The sequence below is a fragment of the Gavialis gangeticus genome, unplaced genomic scaffold (assembly GCF_001723915.1).
Source record: "Gavialis gangeticus isolate Ggan-Ray unplaced genomic scaffold, GavGan_comp1, whole genome shotgun sequence".
NCBI classification, from domain to species: domain Eukaryota; kingdom Metazoa; phylum Chordata; order Crocodylia; family Gavialidae; genus Gavialis; species Gavialis gangeticus.
Window position 1 is genome coordinate 23,506,816 of NW_017728997.1, and position 16,844 is coordinate 23,523,659.

At 42.3% G+C, this 16,844-nt stretch overlaps 1 protein-coding gene across 1 annotated transcript in view; it reads left to right on the forward strand.

The window, feature by feature from the left end:
* KBTBD12 (kelch repeat and BTB domain containing 12) overlaps positions 1–3,307 on the forward strand; it is a 57,973-nt gene extending 54,666 nt beyond the window's left edge. The window contains exon 6 of the mRNA XM_019504943.1: positions 2,659–3,307. Coding sequence (XP_019360488.1) covers positions 2,659–2,828 — 170 coding nt within the window. The 3' untranslated portion in view covers positions 2,829–3,307. The remainder of the gene's footprint in view (positions 1–2,658) is intronic.
* Positions 3,308–16,844: the final 13,537 nt, after the last annotated feature.

Genomic DNA, 16,844 nt, shown 5'->3' on the forward strand with positions numbered 1-16,844 from the left:
CTAATTATAATTGTGGGAAGCCTATCCTGAAATTACAAGGACATTTTGTTTCCATAGGACTCACTGCTGCATTGTGCAAGTCAACTTTCCTGGACTGCTGAAGAGCCCTGGATGTATTTTAGGTCTCATGACAAGGAGATATTGTGGCATATAATATTAGCAGGTGTTGATCAGTGGTTTTGAAATGGTGTTTTGCGAAACCCTGGGATTCTATGGTAGATCATCTGGAGTCCTGCAAAGAGACTGGAGGCAATGGCAGAACAGTCTAGGAGGGGTGAGATGCCACTGCCAGGCTAGGTCACCTGGCTCCACGTCAGTCTTTAAAATAGGTGTCAGGCTTCTCTGGCTTATATAAAAAGGTTCTGTGACTTCAGGAAGCTTGAAAACCATGGCTCAAGATCATGATAAGACAATACAGATATTCCAGGGAAGAGTGGTAAATCCCCAAGACTGTTCTCATAGGGGGAAGAAGCTGTCTGTGCTTCTAGTAATTGGGAGATGATATGAGCTTTGCTGCTGTCCTTTTCATTGATTCTGTCCTCTTCTTTCCCTTGCTTGTTCATCATAAGATCATAGGAAAGTAGGGCCGAAAGGGACCTCAGGAGGTCATCTAGTTCAGCCCCCTGCTCAAAGCAAGATCAGCCCTGACTAAACCATCCCAGCCATGTGTCTATCCAACCTGCTCCTGAAAACTTTCAAGGATGCCGATTCCACAACTTCTTCAGATGGCCTGATCCAGCACTTGGCCACCCTCATTGTCAGAAAGTTCTTCCTGAAGTTCTTTCTTGATCCACAAAGCAGAATTACTCATGCAGTGGCATGGTATAAACAGTGATGTGCGGTCACTAGATGTGAGGGAACAGTTTTTGAAGCCATGTGAAAAATGATCAAGTGTAACCAAGAAGGAAGAGATGAATAGGAGCTCCAGTTCAGACGCTAAGCAATAGGGCTGTGTGAAACAGCAGTGTTTCGTTCCAACTTCTGTTTCAACGGGACAGTGTTTTGTTTTGAGTTTTGTTTAGTTTTGAAACCGCTGTTCTGTTTCGTTTCGTTGAAACTGTTTTGCTGTTTTGATGCTGTTTCGATGTTTCACCCGTAGGCTATAATGGGGAACCATAAAACTGCCTATAACTTTGTTAGTTCTTGCCTGCTTTGGATGAAACTTGCGGGCATGCTAGCCCCTTCTGAGGCCAAGTTTCAAGGAGATAGGTGCTGAGGTGCAAGATGTGAAACTGCACCTCAGGCTGCTGACAAGCAAAACTCATGACATGGGTGACAGAAAGCAGGCCAGTTCTGTTTTTTATGCAGTTTTTCCATCCCTCCCCCAGAGCACTGTCAGAAAAAGATGACACTCACTGGCCAGCTACACAGTCGATAAGAGCAGTCCTTCCCCACTCTTCCTCCTCCCTCTCCTTACTTTCTGTTTCCCTGCAGGCAAGCCCAGCTTGAGTTACAACACTTGAACGCTTCGAAACTTTTGAAAAGTTTCAACTGCCCTCGTTCTGTTTTGAGGCTGTTTCGAAGCTCTACATTTTGATTTTGCTGTTTTGAGCTTGAAACAAGTCGAAATAGCATCAAAATGAAACAGCCGCTGAAATTTCACATAGCCCTACTAAGCAATTCAACCTGGCACCAGATCACCCAATCTCAGTGAGAACAGTGCTGGGTGTTTAATGTTTGGTGTTGTGAAAGTTTCTTCTCCTGTTGGCTGTGAAATGTCTGTACTTGGGAATCTTTGCAACTCAGCATCCAGGAAAAACTATCTAGAGTTTCATCAACTGTAGAAGGGAGACAGCAAAGAACATCTGTGCCATCTTTTCAAATTATGAAAAGTTTAGGTTAAGGTCACTTGCTGCGAGAAAGTAACTTTAAAATGAAAAGCAAAAGTGAGGGAAATGAAAGACCCTTTTTCTTTTATAGGAAAGAGGTTAGCTTTGAGTAGCAAAACTGCTTGAAAGTACAGGACTTGTATTAGCAAAGAAAGGGTTTTTTTTTCCTTTTCCTTTTTACAAGAAGTTTAATGCAGCATTGCTAGCTGACAGAAGCAAAATTCTCCCTATGTGGTGGCTATTTTGTTAAGTTTTGTTAGCCCTGCTAAAAAGCATCTTGTCTTAAGACTGGCTCTGATTTAGTAGCATTGTTCTCTTCTGACTGCTCATAGCAAATTTTTCAACTCTTCAAAATAGCCCAAGTGTATTTAAGGCACTGGAGGTTTCTTCTACCTTTGTTTCCATCCTGAATCGCACAAAGCAGGGGTGTTCAGACTTTGCACTCTTTGAAACTACATTGTTGGAGAGTGTCCAGGAGCAGAGTGCCTTACAGAAGACAGTAGATCCCACAATGCAATGCTGCTGAACCACTTGAATCAAAGTTAAGTGTTGCATGCTGGGACCTTTTGTCTCCATGTTGCACCCCAACATTGAAGAGTAGAGGGAATAATGATCAGTATAGAATGCCATGTGCTTTATTCTGTTTATGGACTGCACATTAGTCAACCTACCTTCTGATAACAACAACAGAATGATGATAACCCCACAAAAAGGAACTTTTAACAGACACTTCACACAGAACCTGGACTTATTCATTAATTGTGGAAACTCCTTTGACCCTGTTGGCTTAGCCTTTGGTTTTATATTGCTGCCGCTTTTTCTTTTTCAGCTCGACATGAAGTTATCACCAAAGAGATCCTAGAGCTGGATACGTGGGAAAACCAGTGGAATGTGGTGGCCGTCAATGTCCTCATGCATGACAACTATGACGTCTGCCTTGTTGCCAGATTGAACCCACGAGATCTGATCCCCCCGCCTTCTGATCTAGCGGAGCAGTAGAAATGCAGTTGTTTCTAGTGGCTCCAGAGTCTGCTGTAGCTGATGAACTCAGAATAAAGAGAGGGAGGCAGAGTGACAAAGGAACTGGTCTGAAGTGACAGCTGGGTTTTAAAGAGATGGCACTGTAACCATGTGCTTAGGCACAGCCATGCTTTTGAATGGTGCTTCCCATGGGCAGATCTAGAATTTTGAAGAGGGGGTGCAGATGTTGAGATGCATTCATAATGTCTAAAACAACACATTTTTCTCCAGTCAAAAAGAAACTAGAAGCTTTACTAATATGCAAGGGGCCTAGGGCTAAAATAAATATAACTTCATTGGCATGAGTTAAAACCAATCTGCAAGGCTATGAAATAGGAGCTTCATTACCAGGAGCAGCTCACAGAATTGCAAAACAAAGGCTTGCTTGATTATGGACTATCAGGACCATTAAAAAGGAGGGATGGTCATTAACAGCTGTGGAATGAAGAGTTTAGAAGAGATCAGGTAGCTTATAATAAGCCATGAAGTCAAATGATTCCCTCAGCACTGCCTGACTAGAAATGCTGCTGCCACTGCTAGACTGTTGTTTTTAAACTTTAGGTGGAACAGGAATCAGAGACGGGTGCAAGTGTACCAGTGTTTCTCACCAGCTGCTACATGCCCCAGTATATTAGACTACTGAATGACACTATAGGTTCCCTAGTCTGTTCAGCCTCTGAGCCTGGCCCAGGCACTCTGTAATGCACTCCTCTATCCACCTTCACAAGCTTTTGCTTAGACTGCATTGTGGATTGCTGTAAGCTGTAGTCTCCTAGTTGCAACCCAAGTCCTATTCCAGGGTAGAGCCACATAGTTGAATTGCAAGCAGCAGCAGGTCCAGAGAAAGGCTGAAGGTGCAAACATAGTGTCAGGAGAAGATTTTGCCTTGGCTGTACCCCATGCAGTGTTCAGTGGGGCTAGCATGGATGCTTTTGGCCTCACACGGGTATAGCTCAGACAGATAGCAGCAAGCCCTGTGCTCCTACATATAAGCAGGGACTGGAGAAGAGAATAGGCCACAAAACTTTTCACACTGTCTAAGGGCCAAGCATAGACAAGCTGAGGAGCAGGCTACAGCAAACTGTAACTGTAGCTTAAAGACCCCTTAAGGCATGCTCAGGGGCCGGTACTGAGAGGAGAAAAGATTGTGTCTCTTCGCAGTGGTTTGACCCTCCTGCACCAGAGTCAGGTAGAATTCTGACTTCTCCAAGGATCTGGCCTGCTGCAAGAACCTGCTGTGGAACCAGCGCCTTACAGCTCCAACATAGCTGTTTGAAAGCCTTTCTCTTCTCTTTGATTTAATGTTTGAGAGAAGGACAGGGAAAGGAATGAAACAAAAAGTAAAAATACAACTAAGCCAGTTTTCTTAGCAGACCAGATTTGGTGCCATACACAGACCAAGCCATTGCCATTTCAGTGAGGCTGTTTTTTAAATAGAAGTGTGCGTGTGATCAGAGGTAAACTGCACTGAGAGAGGGGTACAACTGTTTCCATAGGGAAAAGGAGTAGTTCAGATAGAATGATTCCTTTAAGCTTCCTCAAGCAGCATTAAGTAGAGCAGGTTAGATGACAGCAGCCAGGAGATGCTCTGAAGTCTCACCCAGTAACAGAGCTCCAGTTTGAATAAATAATGTCCCTTTGTATGTTCTCTTGTGTCTGACCTTTGTTTCTGAGTGTCATTTCCTAGGCAGTTCAGGCAAGACGGCTGGAAGCTTGAGCAGCTCTCCTGGGTCAAAGCTGCAATTGAGAGGATGCTACTCTAAAGAGACAGTGAGATCATCAATGGAGAACGTATAAATATATTATAAAGCACTGAAGCAGTCCACAATTCATTTCCAGCTAGAGGTTGCCTCTGAGAGTCACAGGGGCAACCGCAAACCTGGATAGAAGTGATCAGCAAAGAAAGAGTGAGTCCCCTAGGTAGTGTGAGCACAGTTATTTGCAGGGCAAAATTTTCAGGCTGGAGTGGTTTCTCTTTGTGCTCTTCTTGAATCATATATTTGGTAGCAAATATTTCAGCAGTTGATTTCTCTCCTGCAGTCATTGCAGGGGAAGTTAGAAAAGTTGACCCAGAAGCCCTTTTGCTAGGACTAAATTATCAGATTCATCAATTATTCCCTGGACTGCCCTGTGGGGCTGTCAGCCTGCCTGTAACAACACTCAATAAGAAGGACACCAAAGTTTGCTCATTGCAGGCATGCTTTGTGTATGTTTTACAATGCTGTAATTTAGAGCACTTTTTATAGCACTATAAAGTGACAGGTCTCTTAAACATGACAGAAGTGCAGTGTTTGGGGAAGGAGAGTGCCTCTGAGCCTCTCTGCATTTTCCAGGCTAGGAGGCAGGGGGTCCTAGGCAGCCTCCTGGGGCTTCTCCACTGGTGAGAAATTTGACCAATGTACAGAAGTTATTTAAAGCACTGTAGGTTGCTAAAGTGCTGTAAAATACAGTGCTTCAAGTTTAATACCTCATTTAACAAGGGTTAATTTAAAGCTCTGTGCCCATTTTTAAAGTGCTATAAAGTAGGGCTGTGTGAAAGGGCACCATTCTGTTTTGCCTTCAGTTTTGACAGTTCAATGGAACAGCCTTCCAATTCGAATTTCATTTTGAGTTGAAACAGCTGTTCCATTCCATTCCATTGAAACAGAATGGCTGTTTTGATGCTGTTTCAGCATTTTGCTGGGGATGAGAAGTCAGCCCAGCTGGGCTGCTTCTCCATCCCTGGCGCTAGATTGCATGGGGGGGGACGGGAGACAGCCCAGCTGGGCTGCTTTCCCATTCCCAGCGCTAGATCACACCAGGCGTGACAAGGCAGCCCAGCTGGGCTGCCTCCTGTCCCCAGTGTGATCTAGCGTGGGGGATGGGAGGTCAACCCAGCTGGACTGACTTCCTATCCCCAGCCTATGATCGAAACATTTCAACTTTCAAAATGTTTCAACTAGCCTCGTTTTGTTTTGAGGCTATTTCAACGGCCTTTGTTTCATTCCAATTTTCCTGTTTCGACCTTGAAATTGGTCAAAACTGTCAAAACAAAACGGCCGGCGAAATTTTGCACAGCCCTACTATAAAGCCATGCATTTCTGTTAAGTCACGGCAAAGGGCTTTAAATGGTGAAAAAAGCAACTTCTGTACACACCGTATACGCTATGCTGTATGGAGGGTGACCCAACAAATGTGTTTTGCTTTGTTTATACTAGGAAAAAATCTAGGAAAGAAGAAGTGAGGCTGTGATCCTTATGACTCAGCTTCCGTCTCCCTGCATGTTCTGTAGGCAGGATGCCTTTGACAGTCTAAACACTCACAGTTGTGTATGCATCATCTCCATATTTTTAAATCATCCTGATTTCTTTCCCATGTTGACATTTAGCTCATTAAAACTTCAGGGTAGTGTTGTAGCTAAGATGAGCCCCAGTGGTAATAACAAAAGTAGCTCGTTCTTAGGATCACACCTGGATGCTCAGGCTTTTAAATACCTTTTCAGGATTGAGGTGACAATAAAGTTTTGTGAACTATAAAAAAAGAAATAGCAGAGAGCGCCCACCGTTCCTCATGTTGAAGTAAAGAACCTTTAATTGCTTAAGCCTTGCTGTCCCTGCAGAACAAGTGTGTCTGTTGTGTTCAGGCATGAGAATTGTTTTTATGCAGCTTTAAAGTTTACAGGAATTGATGCTCCTGAGTCACAACTCATTCAAGTGGATAGTTCTTCAAGAGTTGGTATGAATAGGTCCTGCAGGTTACTTCAGTCACCGCTTCCGCATCTGCCGATTTTGTTTCTTTCATTTTTTTATTAACAGCTGAGAAAAATAAAAAGAAAGGAACAATCCAACTGTTTCTTATTATTTTTATTTATGTGTTTGTTTTTCTGAGCACTCCTGGTATGGCTTTTAATTTTCCTCACTCGATCTATTGGAGCGTTGACATACATGCCATTAGAGGGACCCCAATCTGTCTCATGGAACTGCTGCAAATAATGGCAGCAGCCTAAATACAGCTACAGCCCCTCCATCAAGCTTGTATTCCAATGATGAGTTGACACTTCCTCCCCACTCTTTACATGTTGTTTCTGTCACGGATATCTTAAGAGCTAGACAATGACAATGCATCCATCATGGTCTCTCTTGATAACTGGTGGAGATAAGAACTGATAAATTAACCACCCTAAATTGTATTCAGCTGCCAGAACTGGAGTTCTGGGGCTGCTGTCATTTTGTGTGGCCTTCCCCCATCAGAGGTCCCTCAGGAGACACCAGAGCTCAGTCAACCCAAGCACGTACTCAGTACTGCTCAGCAGTCTCACTACAAAATCCTAGCCAGTAGCAAGACTTTTCATCTCCCTCCTTCTCTGTTACACCCAATTCCCTGAATTCATTTGCAACAGGAAGGTTTTTAAGTGGTTATTCTCCCAGTATACATATATATAGAGGGGGTCCATAGGGTTGCACGTGGGTGCACATGAACCCCCTGCAAAAAGGCGCTGCCAACACTGCCAGTGGCGCCTGTGGGTGGTCGCTGCTTGCCACCGCTCCCTCTCACTGCTGCCACCATAAGCAGCATCTGCAGGTCATCCACAATCGCCACTGACCACTGCCGATGCTGCTGGTGGTGTCTATGGGTGGTCACTGACCACTGGTCAGCACTTGCCACCCACCCTGGGCTGCCACTGCAGCACCACGGCTGCCTGCAGGAGCTCCATGCTTGTTGCCAGCATGCTCCCACTGCTGACAGCACTGCCACCGCTGCCTGCAGCAGCTTGCTGTACCCCACCAGCCTCCAGGGGCACGCAGTGTTCATGTTGATATCTGATTTTTCTGGCATCACTCAGCCATTTCATGGTGCCAAGATGGGGCTTCATCTCAAGGTGGAATGTCCTTACAATTCTGGAAATTCTATGGTGACTCCAAAAATTCTGACAACTACAATTCTACTAAACTTTCTAATTCAACAGTTTGTAATGGAAATTTGACAGAAGGAACAAGAAACAGAAAGTGAGAAGTATATATCTGAGCCAAAGTTCTCCACAAATTTCCAGGGATAAAGGTTGTAGAAAGAAGCATAATTCAACATCCTGCTTGCCATCAGACACCTTTGAGGTAAATAAACTGCTCCAACTTTTACCCGAGCCTAATTTGCATAAACTGAATTTTTCCAGCCAGGAGAACTTATAGCGCCCTCCAGCTCTTCTGTACAATATGAAGTGTCATTTCTACCTGGGAGAAATTTTACAGTCTTTGCATTCTCCTTTGCCTGAGGAAGGGCTCATGAGCCTGAAAACTTACAAATAAAGAACATTTTTTGCAACTATCTAGTTGGTCTAATAAAAGATATCGCCTCTATCACACCAACGTCAAATGTCCACAGACTTTGCAAACCTGAGTGATACATTCACGAGTTTGTATGTTATGTCACCCTGCTGGAAACATCCTCCCCTTTCTTGATTTCCTGTTTTAAATCCTGATACCAAAAATTATAGCACATATATTCACTGTTTGTGAGTTTCACTAAAATGTTAATTGCTTGCTTTAGCCACTGCCTGTTGAAACAGTAGTGAACTCAGTTTTCAATTAGGTCCATGCACACATCATCTACGACAGTGTTTCCCAACCTTTTCCAGCCCAAGGCACACTTACATTAATAAAAATTTTCTGCAGCACACCTGTAAAGGCATTCCCCATCCTCATACCTGTTGTAGCTCATTGCCATGGCAAAATTCCACAGCACATCTGTTCATTTCTGATGGCACACTTTTATGCCGCGGCGCACTGGTTGGGAAACGCTGATCTATGATTCTAGAGTGCAAACAAGGAAGCACTGGCAAGCTCTAGCACTGTAGAAATAACCAGAAGTTGTTATGCAAAAACAGGCATTAATTTAAGTGTCACTGTTTGTGAAAACAATAAAAATAGTAACTGAAGGTGTTGCATGCAAGGCATGTGCGGATCTAGAATTTTGAAAAGAGGGGTGCAGATGGTGAGGTGCATCATGCCACATTTTACAGTACATATGCTACAATACATATTATTCTCCTAGCCTGCTGTATTACATGCAGAAGCTGAGTTGGTGTGAAATGACACTCATTTTTCACACAGGTAGAAGGATTGAGCCCTGGCTTTTTACATTTATACCCTTTCTCATCTGAACAATTTGAAATGTGTAACAAGTCCTTCCACCATCTTATGTGCCATTTTAAGCGTGTGTTAAAATTATTTCTTTAAACAAGGCATTTAAATCAATGTTAAAAACATATTCATAAAGCTCTACATCTTTATTGCTTTCCTGATAATCTCTTAAAGCAAGGGTATTCTTTTCAGCAGTTGTTTCTCCTGTAGTTGACTTCTGTCTTTTCCCTATTAGGACTCTACATTTTGGTCTCCTATGGCACCTGAAGGCCTTTCAGCAGTTTGATTCATGAATCATGATGCTTTGAACTCGTTGGTCAGAATTCCAGCTACTTTTTTTTGCAAGCGTCTGGAGCTAGGAATTTTCAAGCAGCCATAACAGATCATCTATCAGCAGTTTCAAAAAGAAGCCATTTTACCACCAGTTGTGCTCAGCTGGAGCTAGCACGTTAGCAATTTACTACCATTTGATACTTTGAGGTTGAAAGCAAAGGATGTATTTTTAAAAAATGGCTGAAATATATGCAGAATGTACTCCTAAGTGCACCTCCCTTATTTTCCTTGGCAAGCATCTCATCTCTGTGTGTTGCAGCATTCCCTCTGGCTGTTTGATGGAATGATTTAATAACACCCTGTGATTTCAACCACAAGGTACTCTGGAGTAAGGGTCACAAATTTATGTTGCACAGTGCAAAAAGCAGCAGAACAAAAAGGCTGTATTTCCATACGGGCAGACCTGCCTTGCTAGAGCAAATGGTATTGAGCTCTAGCACCTAATAAGGCTATCTGTGTGAGAGAGATACCATATACATATATGAGGAGTTTCTTATTTCCAGCTTTGGTTGGACGTTCTGTGCTGTGGGCAATGGGATCCTTCTTACCAAGTACCTAGTGATCCTGCCAAGGTCTTAGTTCTGCAGGATGATTAAGTGTGAGCCTGCCTTTAAGCGTATTTGTGTTAAGTCACATGATTAAAGTCAGACACATGACTAAGTATGTGGCTGGACTGGTACCAATGGCTGGGTGGGAAAGTCCTCTAGGTTCTAACACCTCTTGGCTTTAAATCAATCAGATTTAAATATTTATAAGCCATGCAATTTAGCATGTTTAGTTGCTCTACCCATGTCTTCCTCCTCCTCCAGTCCTAGGCTGACCACCACTCCTTTTCCGAATCCAGTTCACGCCAGTACACAAGTGTGGAGGCTGCTCTGACATGCTGTAATTACAGCATGTCAGAGCAGACTCGGTTAATTAAGTCTGTTGGGACATGGTAATTATCATGCTCTAGCAGCCTTCCACATCTCAGGTATCCATGTTCCCACACTTCAAAATGGCAGCAGGGGCACTTGTACTAAAACTCATCAAACAAGCTTTAGTTCAAGCACCCCCACCACCATTTTGAAGTGCAGGGATGGTGATACATAAGACGCTGCAGTGCTTTAATTAAAGCATCCCGCCCACCCCCCAACCCCCAGAGCAAGTGTGAAAGTGCCCTTATATGCTTATCTTCCAGGTCTTGTGCAAGGCTGCCTGTCCCTGTATCTTTGCCCTCATCTCTGCCTTAAGCTTGTCCTGACTGCTGTACTCCCACTGTCTCCTGGCCCAGCTCCCAGCACCTCATCCGTGGAACAGCCTTTCCACTGACATCACCCAGCTGCCTCCTATGTCTCCTTCAAAAGCTTTTGTTAGGACCCAGTGCTCCATGAACCAGACCAGCTTTAGAAAGTAGGGAGGAGGCCAAACCAAGTCCCTGGAGTCAGACAACCTGAATTTGCATCTCATGGCTTGTCTTCATTACTGCTGTGAAAAATGTTCCATGCACTTCTGCTCCATCCCTGCCAAATCCTGGGTGAAAGGGCTCTAAGACCAGCCCTGAGCACATGCCAATAAGGACACCTAAGACAGAAAGCAGTTCCGGGTGTGGGTTCAGCACCACTCTAAGATGACTACATTTCATCATTTTGGGGAGTGTATGTATGCAGAGCAGGAGTCAGCGTACCAGCCATGTTTCAGAGTGGTGTTCCTGGGCATGGTATACCAGCAGTGTAGACCTGTCCTCTGCCTCATGGTTAATAAAGATCTCCTCTTTCTTAATGTTTACTCTGCTCTGCATTATTTTTAGTTTTGTGCTCATAAGCCAGTGCCCTGAGATTCAGGGGAGCTAAGTTTAAGGTGCTGTTTTGTTATACTCTTGTTATGTGACCTTGGGCAAGTGACTTTGCCACTGTATGCCTCTGTTTTACCCTCTTGAAAACGGGGTAATGATTCTGAGCCACCGTTTGTTTGCAGTGTCTTTGAGATTCCTGGAAGAAAGGATCTAGAAAAACAGAATAAAATGAAATGCCTAGAAGCTGTTCACGCCCCACCAATAATAGCAGCTAGTGCCAGGTCTTGTTATATTTGGGTCTTTGAACCCAGGCTGATGCTCAGAGTAAAGCATGAATGGTGACACTTTTTATTTTTGCCATATAGGTCTAGTTCTAAAGTCAGATTCTCATCTGTGGCTTCAAGAGAGGCAGATCACCCTAGAAAACCCAGTTTGTAATTCATAAATTAATACAGATACATATTCTGGACTTGTCTTTTCCCAATCATCCTTTGTAAAAACACATATGACTTTCTCCAACCTTTCTATAAAGAACATACCCTAAATAGGCTTGCTGATGCTGCTGGTTCTTGATTGTCAGGGTGAAAGTACTGCTGCTAAAATATTACTCATTCTGCACCATTTCATGTTCTCATTCAGTAGCTCCAGAGTGATGGAAATGCACTTCAGTGTATATACAGAAATGTAAGCTAAATCACTTCCCACATGAACCCTACATCTGACTCCTTCCTTCAGAAATGCTGCTGAGATCACTGTGGCATAATATTAAAACACTGATGGCCCATTAGTATCAGGCAAATAAATGTGAAATTTATAATGCAGAGGGAAGTGGAGGGATTGTTGTCTTGTGGGGAGACCACAGGAATGGAAAGCAAAACCCCCTGGGTTCTACTTCCAGCTGTACCTTTTTGGTCTGTCATCACAGGCAAATCACTTAATTGCTGGGTCTCAGCTAATCTATGAGTTAAACAGATATAAGGTGTATACTGGGATAACCAACAGAGGTCAGCTGATAAAAAGCACTATGGATTTGCCATGTATATTTATCAACATATAATGGCCCATTTCTGCAGTTTCAGTAACCAATTCTTCCTGAGAGAGAAGTCAGTTAGGAGCAGATGACAAGAGTGTTGTAGATACTTCTTCACAGGATAGGCAGTAAAGGAAATCAAGTCTTGTAATAAAAACCACTGTATTTATTCATCAGGAAAGAAACAGGGTTTACACGTATGCTCCTAGGCTGCTCAGAGTGTTCCTAGACATGCAGAACTAATCACAGAAAACTCTACAGGATTCTTACTGGGGATAAATTTGAGCTGCAATCATTAAGCATAGATAAACTGTCCTCACAAAAAAGCAGTTTTGATTTAGTGAATTATGTCATTCGACAAAGTGCACAGAGAGCTACTGACAATTGGTAATAGACAGAAAGTAGAAGGTGGTTTATGGAAGAGTAGCAGATGTAGTAGGTAACTGATATCTGAGCTGAATTTAGACTACATACCACACAGCTTTGATGAGGAAAGCAGCTGTTAGAGACCTTCTGGGATTCCCATAAAGAATATGTACCTGCAGTTCACCTAACTAGTTGCTAAAAGGCACTGATGTGTCCAAGAAATGACTCAGAAGAACAATTATTAGATGGAGCTTCAGACTTTTCTAGATGTAAACACTGGGATCTACTTGTTGAGATCACTGGAGTTATACTGGAGATGACTGTGGTCTTATCCGTCTCTCTGCATATGTATCTAATTTTAGCTGAACAGACAGATATTTGCAATGCCTAAACTCTGCAGTCCTAAAAGGTGTCTTCCTTCAGGCATGGACAAAGTTTTACAGCAAATTTCTTTTAATCAGCCAGCAAAGTACGTTGATCTGTTTCCTGTTTATGCAGTGCTAAAATGTATAGGCATTTACTTTGCAGGACAGAACTAATCTTAATTAAGAAGCTGCTCTAGTTGTTTTTTTTCCCTTGACCTTTTAAATACAATGTTCATGTGAAAGTGAACTGGAAACTTATAAAAAGAAAATAAAACATGAATAAATAGAAACATAGAAAAGAGAAGCCACTTCATTTTGTGCTCATCCATTGTGGTATAAATCAGATGTAATTCTTTAAGTCAGTGGGACTGCATGGGTTAATATATGTCTAAATAAGAAGAAAATCTAATTTAAACTTTCCCTCAAAGCCAGTTTCATCTTAGGAGAGGTTCATGGTTTGAGAGTCTTTTCTATGGTAAATTAGAAAAGGAAATAAAAAGGAATAGGTGGTTGGAGGGACTGGTGATAGAGTAGGGAGCCTTTCCTTCTTAGCCACTGCTTCAAATGTAATGCAGATTAGTAGTGACTGAAAGTCATTCCCAGCTGGTGGCTCTTGATTGTGAAATGTGTTGTGGGTCTTAGTGTAGCCCCAAATGGACTGGTATGCAAAGGGCTCAAAAAGTACCGTTGTTAGCTAGCTTCCTTGTTGGCACCCCGAGCATTGAGGTGAAGGACTAAACGGGCCAATGGCATTCACTATCTGCTCTCACCCCCAGACGTGGTTCCTTTCGATCAGAGCTGAAATACAACAATGTGGCAGTCTGTAAAGTTGTTGTTGCCTGGAATTGTACCTGTAAGGGGTCAACTAGCAGGACTACCATTATCTCTCATAAGCAGTAAACTTCTTGGAGATGTAAGAAGAGATATATAAATGGGTGGGGCAGAGGGAAGGAGAGGAAGACTCTTACGTCAAACCTTGCTTCAAAATGAACCTTATTTGAAGTCTTGCCTCCTCAGGTGGAATCCCAGGAAAAAAAGCTCATGATAAATTTTTTAGGACCAAGGTTAATGTCCTCAAAGAAGAAAAATATAATATTTAGTCTTGATTCCAAATGTCACAAAAGACACTTCAGCAATGAAGTGTATGGTATAGTTATCTATAGCACCTGAATAAGAAACTCTTGATTGTGGAGCTGGAGTGATTGTTGGCAGTATCCTTAGATCTCTTTGAGTTTCCTGGTGATAAAAAGTCTCATTGCAAACCAATGAAAGAGTCTGCTTCTATGAATTATTGTACAGGGAATTTATTTGGCTACTATATATATGAAAGTAATGGGAAATTTGTATCTAACCTCACCTGTTATGGAATAGCCAAGATTAAACTGTCAGTGGAAAGTACCTATTGTCCTCCCTGAATGGAGTATGGGGTTACTGGTCTGCTCGTAAGCTTTGTTGCTTGCTGAGAGAGGCTAGAGCAGGCAGATCTGCACAGGCCTTTTCTGAGCTGGTCTAGCTGATCTGCAAGCCGGTCAACATATGCTTTCCAGGCTTCTATGACATCTCAAATTTCACTCAAAATTCAGAAAATATAATAACCTGGGCATTATTAGTATACTTATTCTCCCAGGATCCCATCAGTAGGGAGGCCATGGGGACAAATCTTGATTCCCCCTGAAATCAGCAACAAAATTCCAGTTGTCTCCAAGATATGGCCCACAATCACCCTTTGAAGTGTTTACAGTGGACTATCCCTGAGACAGTGAGGCCCACTTAGAGGTGGGGTGCCATGAGATTCTTTTAAGGGTGCCATGGGGTGCATTGCAATAAAAGTCTACACGTTTCACAGGATAAACCCAGAGATTTCAAACAGGACTCCATAGTGTCAGAAACAATATGACCTGTTGTGGTCTTTCTGTAACAGAAGAATTGCTCTATTCTTTTTCCCATAGTCAAGGAATGAATGAAAGCAAAGAGCTGGCAATTTCTGAGGGGTGCCCTGAGTTTAAAAAAGTTGAGAACCAATAACATAGCCTAAGACAAACACACCAGCATGCACCTCCCCTCCAAACTTGGCCTAGGAATTCTAGTTCTGCAGAGTGCCTTTCACACAGATAAGGAGGCAGAAGACTACACCTCCAGCAATGATCATGATGCACAAGTTCTTAGGCTCCTCAGTGACTCACATTTTAATAGCTTAGGCATTTTACCACTTGGCCTTCTGATGTTCTCATACCAGGACACCAAGGAGCAGAGGCACAAAGCCATGTGGTACAGAGGCTTCAACCCTTCCCAGGATTTGTATTAGATATAACCTGCCTAGTTAAAGTGCTGTTGTTTTAGTAGTTTATAGCACACTTGTGTAAAGCGAAGTGGTTTGGAGCAGTCATCTGATGCATTAAATAATGCTTATTTTCCCAGGAATCTTGATATTTCCCTTGAACTGCTCAATCTTTAAACTGAGTAGAAACAAAAATAGCAACAACTACAAACCCTTCAGAAAAGCCAGAGCGAAAAATGTTCAATACAAATTCCTAAGCCTCTTGACTGTATTTGTAAAACCTGAGAGTGTTACATTTCTAGGGACCCAGCCTGTTCTCCCACACTTTTCACTTGGGCAGAGTCCTTGTTCTTTTAAATCTAAGGAGAATATTTAACATTCTTCTGCTACTGCAACATCAGAAAGGTCAACGTGTATATTCTGATTTACTGACTAAGTTGATCTCTTTCAGCATGGGAGAAATAAATCATAAAATCCAAATCCAAAGCAAACAGTGGCTGCTTGGTTGAACTTCCTGTGAATTATTAATGATCCCATTCAGATATAATAGGGCTGTGATCTGCTATATCCCATTGATTGGAAGGGTAGCATTTTGGGGAAGAGAGAGGTGGCTTGTTTCAGCTGTATTTGAGATCGGTAGAATTTTTGCATTGATTGCAATGTGAGCAGGATCAGAACCGTGTTGTAACTCCACTAGGATCCATACATCGCCACTTTGATATCTGGAAATCAGTAGCAATTAGGTGACTTAAAAAATGGACCAGATTTGGTTATTTATACCTAATCGCATTCAAACTATGAGCTCCATGTAGAAAAGCAGATGTTAGGATATCTCTTTGGGTATATGTCTGGAATACACACCTGAATAACTTAGCCATTACTGGAACTCACTGTTGTTCCACTGAAAAAACACCAGAAGGATCATTTCAAAGAAGGGAAGCAACTTCTTAGGAAAAAAGCATAAGGACCCTAAGAGCATAACTCTACTGAACTACTAAGAACACCATCTACTTAGTTAAATTATGGCAGCTTTTGGGGTGATGTTAATGAAAAAATGTACAACTAATTTGGTGTCAACAAAACCTCTAGAGACACAGCTACAGTCAGAAAAGAGTGACAATATTATCCATAGCTTCCTGGGACTTGCACATGAGTCAAGGTGCAGAAGAAGTATATATTGGGTTTAGAAATACAGTTTACCCACTTTTTAGTAAGGGAAAGGCAAACACATTAGGGAAAACCTTACAGACATCTAGCTCCATTTCTGAACATCTGCAGTTGCCTATCACATATTTGTATATTTATGAAGATAAGATTCTGTGGCCTAAAAAAGTATCAAATAACTTTGAAAAATCATATGGAGTTTGGAAATACAATACAGATTTTATTTATAAAGCCTCATACACAAGAGCCTCCGGGAGCTATTTTATAGTAAAGTTCAAATGAAATACGATAAAAATCAAATCAAACCAAAGCTCATTCATTGTGCACCAAACAAAACTGTTCAGGTTTCAGCTTTGGTTTTAAAGCCAGAAAGGGAATTTGCTTGATGAATTTCTGTTGCTTCTTAGAATTCCAAATCAGACGACCACAATTGCTAAGAGAATGATTTACAAACAGTTTTGATTTAAAAGCTGATGTTGTCATGAGACCAGAAGTGCAAGATTAAAAGAATTACTTTGGAAACTGAAACAGTCCCAGGGATAAATAGCATGGATTTGGTGATTAGTTTT